This window comes from Gopherus evgoodei, chromosome 11 (genome assembly GCF_007399415.2).
Source record: "Gopherus evgoodei ecotype Sinaloan lineage chromosome 11, rGopEvg1_v1.p, whole genome shotgun sequence".
NCBI lineage: Eukaryota > Metazoa > Chordata > Testudines > Testudinidae > Gopherus > Gopherus evgoodei.
In genome coordinates, this window is record NC_044332.1 from 37,811,664 (window position 1) to 37,821,665 (window position 10,002).

At 42.9% G+C, this 10,002-nt stretch overlaps 2 protein-coding genes across 3 annotated transcripts; both read right to left on the bottom strand.

The window, feature by feature from the left end:
* Window positions 1-201: 201 nt before the first annotated feature.
* HOXD8 (homeobox D8) lies at window positions 202-1,913 on the bottom strand. Of its 2 annotated transcripts, none has more exons than XM_030580169.1 (2): window positions 1,412-1,913; window positions 202-852 (listed from the first exon to the last, which is right to left on the bottom strand). In XM_030580169.1, the coding sequence occupies exons 1-2, from the start codon at window positions 1,911-1,913 to the stop codon at window positions 560-562; spliced, it is 795 nt and encodes a 264-aa protein (XP_030436029.1). In that variant the 3' UTR covers window positions 202-559. The 2 variants fall into 2 exon arrangements, with proteins under 2 accessions (XP_030436029.1, XP_030436028.1); XM_030580168.1 differs by having other exon boundaries at window positions 202-855.
* A 5,859-nt stretch (window positions 1,914-7,772) lies between these two features.
* HOXD9 (homeobox D9) lies at window positions 7,773-9,254 on the bottom strand. Its single transcript, XM_030580274.1, has 2 exons — window positions 8,639-9,254; window positions 7,773-8,321 (listed from the first exon to the last, which is right to left on the bottom strand). The coding sequence occupies exons 1-2, from the start codon at window positions 9,252-9,254 to the stop codon at window positions 8,080-8,082; spliced, it is 858 nt and encodes a 285-aa protein (XP_030436134.1). The 3' UTR covers window positions 7,773-8,079.
* Window positions 9,255-10,002: the final 748 nt, after the last annotated feature.

Sequence of the window (10,002 nt, forward strand, 5' to 3'; positions counted from 1 at the left end):
AATTGCAGAGCTCCAGAAGGTTATCGAGCCAATGAATTACAGAAGGGAGAACTGAGAAGTATTACATTTGAATAAAATTATGTTTATTTTAATCAATATCAATAATAGAAGGTAAATAGTTTAACAAGATAATTTCTTCAAAATTATTAGATTTCTTTAACTTACTCAACATAATATAGGAAAAAGTTTAAAATAGTACAAGTGCACTTGTTCCGATTAATAAAGCATTTTATGTCTCGCTTATTGGTACTTATCATTAGGAAGTTTATGTCGTTGACAGTAATCACCATCTTTTAAACATTGGAAAATTACAATAAAAATATATTGCTACAAATTCGGTATCAAATTTCCATGTAAATAAGAATATGTGAGCTAGAGATTGTGCCTGATACAGTAAAAACAAAACCACAAAACACAAAGCTCAGAAACGTCAAGCCAATGACATAGGATAATTTGAAACACACGTAAGGACCTTTGCAACAAAGAAAACCGACCGTGTTTCCCAGCATATGTGGATCGTTATTTCCAATAATCTTTTATTAATGTTTAAAAGCCAAACTTAATTCGTCTGGCCTTCAGCTCTGTCTTCTTCCAGATCATGTGCTTCCTTTTTGGCCTCCCCTTCCTTTCCCTCCTGCCTGGAAGCTGGGAATTTGTCCTTGTTGTTTTCTTTTTTCCATTTCATCCTCCTGTTCTGAAACCAGATCTTTACCTGCCTCTCGGTGAGTCCTAGCGCGTGGGATACCTCAATCCTTCTCTTCCGTGTCAGATAAGGGTTAAACAGAAATTCCTTTTCCAGCTCTAGCGTCTGGAAACGACTGTATGTTTGTCTTCCTCTCCTCCTACCAGGCGCTGCTGATTAAAACAAAAACACAGGATTTTTCAAAACAAAGAGCTCATTGCCCTGGGCGCTTATATGTGTCTGTTCAGCTAGATATAACCATACAGCTAGGAGACTAGCTAGGTGCATATAGACGGATTAATACAGATACGTGGCTAGTTAGATATGAAGTTGTGTACAAGGGTACAGAAAAATAGCCGTAGACATTACACTACTCTGCTTTCATTACACGTCAGAACTTACTGGCTTGTTTTATGATCTGATCGCTGGAAAAACAGACCCAGTATTTACATTTAAGCACAGGGCTTTTTTGTCACGGGTGTACCTGTATTCATGGGATTTACGCCCTAGGCGTATGATCAGAGAGTTTCATGCTACCCTGGTGTCTCCTGCACCTACGGCACAGACTTTGGTTTCCTCGCTGTGTTACTTTATTCTCACACACCAGCGCGGTCCCAGCACACCCAGAGCCGCAGAGACAGGAAGAGGGAGAGGAGGAGCAGGGAGAAGGGAAAGAAGTTTAGAACTCAGACGTGAGATGGAAGCAAATTGGTTTTGCCAGCGTCCAACCTTGCGGTCTCATCCAGGGGAACATTGGAGCGGGAGACGAGCTCTGATTTAAGTGGTCTGGTTCCTCGCCAATATTAGCACTGGACGATTTACAGTCAGGATATTGTACCAGCTCGGCCTCTTGCTGGGTCGTAAAAAGCTGCTGTCTCTGTAAATTATCGTATCCGTAAAATTTCGCGGGCTCCCCGTGACAGGTAATCCCGCCGCAGGGGGCAGGAGGAGGCGGCGCGGGCGCGGGGGGAGGAGGCGGCTGGTAGGCAGCCGCGGGGCTCCCCCCGGCCGGCAGGTAATAGTCTGGGCCCCCGCCGCCGGGCCCGGGGTGCGGCTGGAAGCCCGCCGCGGCCGCGCTGGTCCCGTAGAGCAGGGCGGCGGCGTGGCGGCCGCTCAGCTCGGGCGCAAAGGGGCAGTCGTAGTACGCGGGGCCCAGGGGCTCGCCCGCCGCCGCCGCAGCCGCCGCCGCCTTGTACTTGGCGTACAGCGGGTTGACAAAGTAGGAGCTCATGGGCGCTGCCCGCGGCCGGGGGAGGGGGCCCGCGGCCAGCACAGCAGCTGCAGCAGCCGGCGCGGGGGGCCCAGGCCCCGGGAGGGGCTGCCGCGGCCGCCCCGGCCCGGCCCGGCCCGCTCTGCTCTGGGCTGCGCTGAGCTGCGCTGCTGGCGGCGCCGCTGCCGTCCGGCTGCTGCTCTGCGCCGCGGCGGTGCCCAGGGCTGGGACGGACTCGCTCCCCGAATGACCTGCCTCGCTGCTTTTACGGTTTCCTATCAGGCACACACCGCGGCCCCACACACACGCACACGCGCTGCCGGGCAGGGGGAGCTTCGGCCTCGCTTGGCACGTCCCGCTCCCGAGCCACAGCGCAAATACCCCCCTCCCCGCCCCCGCCACCTGCACCCCCGGGGTGTGCTCGGAAAGCGCATATTTAAAACCCCGCGGAGCAGGCCGAGAGATCGGCCCCAGATAACTGCGGGGCGGGTTGATCCAATGGCTGAGCGCGCTGAGGGCCAGACGCCTGCCCTGAGACACAGAGACACCCACGCCTGCCATAAACAGGCAGCTCTGCCAAGGGCTAACGTGCCTCTTCCAAATTCAATGGTAGGGCTAACGTACAGGCGTAGGCCTGTGTAACACACGGGCCAAGGGGAGACTTGGGGGAGCGAGGAAAGGCACCTAACCCGGAGAAGCAAAATAAGGGCTGATCGTCTGGCCCTATAGCCACCCATACATCTCCGCTGGAAAGTCAACGGGGAGATGATTGTTGCACATGTAAACCCATGCAAAAGAGAAAGGCCCCGGTGTCCTCCGCAGGAACTCAGGCTATTGTCTAGGACAGCAGAGGTTGGAAATGAGATGCACATTTACCCTTGACGCAGTGCACGCATGGCTGCGACTCCCAGGTTAATTGATACTGAATGGAAATCATGCCTATGAATATACTTTCCATCATTTCACCCTGGGTGAACGTCATTAGCGAAGAAAAAAAAAAGAAAAGAAGAATGTGTGGGTGAGCATTAGCATCGCTTGGGGACGGAATAAGAAATAGGGCAGGAAGGTTCTCAGGGGCCAGGGAAGGAAGGAATGGCTCGCAGACTATTTGCATTTCTCGGTGTACAGTACACGCTGCTCTCTCTGAATTCTCTCCAGCTGGATGCCAAGGGAGATTCATAGATTCCAAGGCCAGAAGGGCCCGTTGTGGCCATCTAGTCTGACCTGTTGTATAACACAGGCCATGGAGCTCCCCCAAATAATTCATGGAGTATAGAGGCTGGTCAATGTTTGTTCCAGCGTTCCATGCCTGAAGCTCCGCGTTATTAAGCTGTTATCCGGGCAAAGAATACCGGGAATCAATCAAATCCCTCCCTACGAATTTAGTGATTCGGTCTTTAAATTCAATTCAAACCAAGATTTGAGAGTCTGATCCAGCTCCCATAGGAGTCAGTGGCCAAACTCCCGCTGGTTTGAAGGGGTGCAGAATCGACTCCCGATTTTTCCATATTTCGGCAAAAGCGTTTCCTTAAATAGCAGTCAGTTTATAGGATAAACATGAATATGATCTCATTGTCTGTTTAAAACAGGACATTAATATTTAGGTGAAATATTATATAGATCCAGTCAGAGCCATGTGTGACCGTCTTGTGCGAATCGAAAAAAATATTTGTGGTTACATAAAAGAGACTCCAGAATCCTTTCCCATCTCTCTCTGTCTCTCTCACACACATACTTCTCCCTTATGTTATTATGTCCAATAAACTTTATTTTTTTTCTGTTTATGTAGGTAACGTGGTAACTTCCACAAAATGAACTTGTCTATGCATAAAAACTCGAGACAGAAACATATGTCATGGAAAGAATATCCAGTTTAACATAAAACACGTTAAGACATCCTTCGGCGGAAAGGAAGAAATAGAATGTAATAAAATATACAATGCTATTCCGGAGAATTTATTTTCCAGCTCAGCTGTTTTAAAGGATATGGACGCAAATTATTGTTGGTGTTATGGTTTCTAATCTGTAATTGCTTCTAACGAGTATCTTGTGTTCAGTTGAGTATGTGTGTTCTAAAAACATACTGAATTGGTATTCTGCAAATGTAGGCCTCGATCCTGCACATCCCAATGAAATGGAGCCGCCCCTACTTATGACAACGCATACTTCTTGTGTGAAAAAGGCTGCCCACCTGATTTGCAGGGTGAATCCCAAGATCTAGAAGAGCTACACCGTTTAGGATTTACACCGGCGCAACTGGGAGCAGAGTCAGCCCGTAAAAGATTATCCTATTGATTCCTTTTGTGAGATGGAAATGTACGGCTATCGAGACAGACCTTATTTTCCTTGCTATGCTAATTGGGTGTAGGAATACATCTAGAGATTGCTTGTGAAATATAGCAATGTATTGTATTTCATAACAGTATATCTGTCTGTTACGTTCCTAACTGTTCTTTAAAATAAATGTGTTTTATTCTCTGGGAAATTTGCAGGTTTTTTTCCCCGGACCCGTAAATATTATTTATTATACGCAGATGATCATTTAGAGAAAAATTAGATATATGTTTTATCTTAATGAAACATATACCAGTTCTGACCTTAATAAACCTCGTCTTGTTTGTAAAACACAAGGATAAGATCAGAATTTGTTTGGAAAAAAAATATCTTTCAAACTTAGCTTCTTACCTTCTTTTACCCTTGGTCTTTATAACGTTTATGTTCATACTCCAGAAGTCTGTAAATTAATCAAAAGAATACACAAGACGTTTGCTTAATATTCATAAAGAGCTTCAAGTATTTTATAGTTTCAGCAACAAATCCTAGAAAATACAGGGAGCATTTTTTCAACAATAGGCCCAATAAGCCAGCATTACTTAGAGCTTTTTTTTCAGAGAACAACTTATAAGTAAAGGAGTTTGTCATTGTGTTTATTGTCATAACTTAAATATAATACAATGAGCTGAAACCTCCTGGAAAAAACATAGATGTTTACATATTTATGGCTTCATATAATTAAATATTGTGCCATGTACGGTGTAGTCTGCAAGAATCTTTTTTGTCATCTCAAAACTACTGATTACGCAAGGTTTTTCTAAGCTATCCATTTAGCTCATAGTAAAAAACAGTTACACTTGTTTAATTTCGATTACAAATATAAAATTCGTGATTAAAAGTAGGATTGTCTATATTTTTAATAAAAATATATTCTGCACGAAAGCCAGAAGCATTGTCGGCTCAAGAATAATAAAATGGAGCAACAGCGCTCTCTAGTGGTCAACTGAAATCGTTATCAGCAGCCAATTCTTTTACTTCTCTGTTTATATACTTACTCTACCTTGATTTAAAAGTAGTTTACTTGTTTTAACTCTGGCTTCTATGAATTATATAAATACCATTTCTTATCTTTCACGTTCAACATCTAAAGTTATCTAAACAATGCATACAAAGCCAAAGGAATGTAGAGACCAGCACTCTTTACACTGAGAAGTAGCGTGAAGTTGAATTCTATATCCTTAGTCACAAAAAGCTTTTTATTCATAGTTCATAATACCATATCTTTTAACACATATATACTACTCTTTCCATTTTACCGGGTAAAATTAAGTGTTTTCTATACATAAGGCAGTCAGTATAGACGTCTAAGGTCTTAAATGCTGAAAACCATTGCTATCCCATTTTTGGTCCTGTTACTTCACATATTACCTCACTAATATTAGAGGTTTGGTATTTTCAGGTTCAGAATTTTTCTGCCTTGAACTTGCTTTTGATTTAATTATTTTTGTAGCTGTAAACTTACGTAAAGACGATTCTTTTCACCATTCAGCCAATTGTTTATCCCAAATACACCAAACATTCCACTTAACTGATTGGTAAATAGTATATTTCTTATATTTCATTCTTAAAGCAGTCAGCGTATAGGAATGAAAATGTCGTGTCGTTGGACACAGAGAGTACTTTGTTTAAATGGATGTTGTAGGCTACCCAGTGGCTCGAAACGCCTTCATTTCCCTCAGACCATTTGGAAATAAATATACGTTTATACAACGCAAAAAACAGAACAACTTCAACTCTTCCATTTCGACTTGCAAATATTAAAATCAGGTTCTATCCATCTCGCCTTAGTATGATTGCGATTCCTTCCCAGCCTGTGTAATGGAATCAACGCAACAAAGCGTCCCACTTGCAGCAGTACAGTGTACATCTGAGATCAGCCAGGAAAAACGGCTACTTTAAAAAATATGCCCATATTCGTATCAGTATTTATCGCCATCTAACACTTCTACAAATATAATTTAACAATCAATTAAATGTTAAAACCTCTGTTAGCTTTTCGACCTGAGTGTCTTTTCTTGCCCATATTGTCTTGACCCAAAGGTGACATACTGCAGTTTATAGTCCAGATTTTAAGACCGAGTTTTGTCTGTATTTTTGTTTTCTTCTAACAACCGCAAACATCAAAATAAGATAGTTTCAAAGAAAAGCGCCATAGCATATCGTAAACTCATTAGGTCCAGACGTCTAGCCATCTCAATGGTTTTATTATACCTAGGTTCTTCCTGCTTTAAAAGAATTATAGGTATAGGGCTGACAAAGAATGGGGAAGCAATGCAACACCTTTTCTTAGCACTATTTGCCTTTCCACTTTTTTCCAGAGGTAAAAACATGAAGTATCAGGTTTCTGCAACTCTTTCCATAATCTTAAACAACTGCTCATAAATATTTACAGATCCTTCATTTGAATGGCTGTTCTCTAAACAAAGCAAAGTTCTTTTACAATGAACTTCATCTTAATTATCTTGATAAAGTCGTGTGTTTATAAATGTTGAAGGCATAAGACATGTTGCTACATGCTCTCGCCCCTCTCCCCCAGCTGATAACCTGGAAGTGGCATTAATCCATTCTGAAGCTAGTAGTGGTCAGATTAAACAGCACAGAGATTCAAATGGCAAAACATAATTAATTAGGCATCATCGTAAATATTTGGCTTTGGAGATCCATTTCGGAAATATTTCCTAGATTACTCCAAGAGGTCACTTGTGAAACTTCACTAATTTTTGAAAGACAATTTGTGTATAACGTGTTTCCTGAAAAATTATGTACCAATATACAATATAAGCCAAATCCCTTGTGATAAACTTTTAGAGAAGGTCGTCGCTGACTATAGTAGAAACCTTGTGAATCTTTTTTTCTTATCTCTGTAACTACAAATGTAACGCTGTATTAGTATCTGTGTTGAAGTAGTTTTCATTTGGAGCTAAAGTGTGCATCAATCTTCTCTCCAAAATTCCTGTGTACAAAATAACCCGAGAGATCAGAGTCTCTATTACCTTTTTAAAGCCTCGCGTTAATGATAAATTAACCAGTATTTTACATACAAACACTTATTGGAGCATATACCAGACATTGAGAAAATAGTGCATTTATTGTTTTCATATGATTGCGGCTAATTATGAGTGCCAAAAGAAGAGGAAGGCACACGTTGCTTATATAATTGCAGTGATTTCATTTGATCAAGTGAGAGTTTATTATGGAATAACTGACAATAATTACAACAGGTCTTTAGTTAGAAACATGTGGTGGCTGATACAACATTTACCAATATTCAGAACTCCAACAATCCAAGGCATCAGTAAATGCTAGGCCTATTGAAAACTGCTTCAGGTATGACACAATCGCCTACAGTGCACTGAAGAAGAAAAAATACAATGTTCTCATTGCCTCACTCTGGCACCTATTGCAAAGGACAAAATTCAGGACTAGAAAGCAAAGGTTTTGGTAATGGTTTCTTTTAATAAGTCATGGACAACACAATACTGCTATTGATTTAAACAAGTGTACTTCAATATTTATATTTATTATCATAATTATAATTATGTCCTTTACCTTTATTTTGGCAAAGTGACTATCTACACTACATAACCTTTTAAGAAACATGTCAAACATTTAACATTAAGGTCCCAAAGCTAACGTGCACTCACAATATCATAAACCAAACAGTTTGTGGGAAAAGGAGAGGGAAATGAAGCAACTTTTATAAACACATTGGCGAGCAAGACAGATTTCCCCCTAAAAACCTGACACAGACCACATTTCGATGTCTACCTAAGAGACCAGATTGATACAAAGTTCTGCAAAAACGCATCTGGTGCTGGAGGGGGAAGAAGAGGAATGCGTGTCTATACCCGGGCTAGTCTCCTTTATTTCCTTTCTCCTTGTTCATCTTTTTCATTTTCATTCTTCTGTTCTGAAACCATATTTTGACCTGTCTCTCTGTGAGATTTAAAATCCTAGCTACTTCGTAACGGCGGTCCCGAGTCAGATACATGTTAAAGAGGAATTCTTTTTCCAGTTCCAGAGTTTGGTACTTTGTATAGGGACAACGCTTTTTCCTCGTTGAACGAGCGTGGATCCAGTTTGCTGCCGGATTATCTGGAAAAGGGGAGGTATATAGGGAGAAGGAGAAGACGGGGGTGAGGGGAGAAAGGTCATTACATTAAATTTAACGAAGGATGCACTCTTAACATTGTAGGAATTATCATAAAAGCCTTAATACCCCAGTCTGTTTACTGTACAAATCATGTCTTGATGGTAGGTGGTTATGTGGAGTCTTTTATGGGTGCGTGTTGCTGCTTGCGCTAGGGTAGGCGTCTAGACGTTTTTATAGGTTAGTAAAACTATCAGTTTTGCACATTGGAGCCTTACAGGTTTCGGCAATAAATCAAAGGGGCAATTTCTTTTTTACTTACTTGGGTCAAGTTGCTGTTGCTTCTCTTCCTTCAGATCGCTGCTCGGGCTGGGGTTGTGGCTGCAGCCTGGAGGCTTCTTGGGGCTGCAAGTAGCCGTCTTCTCCCGGGTCTCCTGCAGGAAGGAATTGCACGTGTACTCGGGCACACTGATCCCCTGAGACTCCCGGGACGAGGAGCACTCAGTCCTTTTGGATGTGGAGGAGGAGGAGGAGGAGGAGGAAGAGGAGGCAGCTGCTCCCGTTTCAGGCTTTATCCCGTAGTGGCGCCCGTTGGAGGAGCTGGAGCTGCTGCTGGGGAAGCCGGGGAAGGGCTCTATCCAGGAGCGCACGTATCTGCCAGTCTCGGCTGCCCCTAAGTGGGGCTGGTGCATGTAGGGATGGTAGATCCCTGTCATTGCCGCAGACGGCTGAGGATGGACCGTGGACCAAGAAGTGGAGAACACGGTGGATTTTGGTGCAAAGCTACAGGAAGAAAAATCTGAACTCTCTGCAACACCTGATGGCCTGGAGGTCGCACTGTGACCTGCCTGGACGAATCTACTCCCGTAAACTTCTTCGCTTTCATGGCCTATGAGAGAATCGACATAATAGTTACTTATGGTGCCACTAGACGACATTTTTAGGCTCCCCTCTTAGTCATATAAAAGGTTACACTGTTAACTGTATATGATACCCTCCCTGAGAACAATCGTAGTATTTTGCAGACTGCAACCCTCAACCATTGGTTGTGGAGCCCACGTGATCATATTTACCAATACTAGGAGTAAATCAATCCGCTAAACTGGGGCTGCTGTGATTAAAAAAAATCGTCAACAACAACAACAACAACAACAGACAATTAAACCCAAACTGTAACTGGACGGCCCAGAAGGAGCCCACGGGGAGACAGCTGCGCCTCTGCCCCAGCAGGATCCCAAGCGGGCGTGGCCCGGCCAGCAGCACAAGAATGAGACAGCCGGGAACTATTTCTTCACCTCCTAGGAGTGATTTCTGCCATTCATTTCTTAATCAGTGTGACGCAGGGTGTTTAAATAAACCCAGCAGCCTGGGCTTCCGAATTAAACTGAAATCTGCCGAGAGAACCCGCTGGGAAAGGGGAGATTCTTGCTTGTAAAATCAAACCACATCCCAGCGCTCCGAGTATACGACTGCTCATAAAACAGGAAAATGTTACAGTAAAAGCACATTGTGGTGACTTCCATATTTCAAAGCATGTAGCTGTATTCCTCCCCCTTTTAAATAAAGTTTCTGTTTAAGGGGCTTTTTAAAAAGAGAGAGAGATGCCCATCGTGTTGTTTTAAAACAGGTGGAAGACCTCTGTAATGATTTTATGCCTTTCCATAAAAATTTTATGAGGTGGATTTG

Coding starts and splice junctions, on each gene's coding strand:
- HOXD8 (XM_030580168.1), bottom strand. CDS start 1,913: ATGAGCTCCTACTTTGTCAACCCGCTGTACGCCAAGTACAAGGCGGCG. Junction 856..1,411: donor CCCCTGGATGAGACCGCAAG/GTTGGACGCTGG, acceptor TGTTTTAATCAG/CAGCGCCTGGTAGGAGGAGA.
- HOXD9 (XM_030580274.1), bottom strand. CDS start 9,254: ATGTCGTCTAGTGGCACCATAAGTAACTATTATGTCGATTCTCTCATA. Junction 8,322..8,638: donor GCAACAGCAACTTGACCCAA/GTAAGTAAAAAA, acceptor CCCCTTTTCCAG/ATAATCCGGCAGCAAACTGG.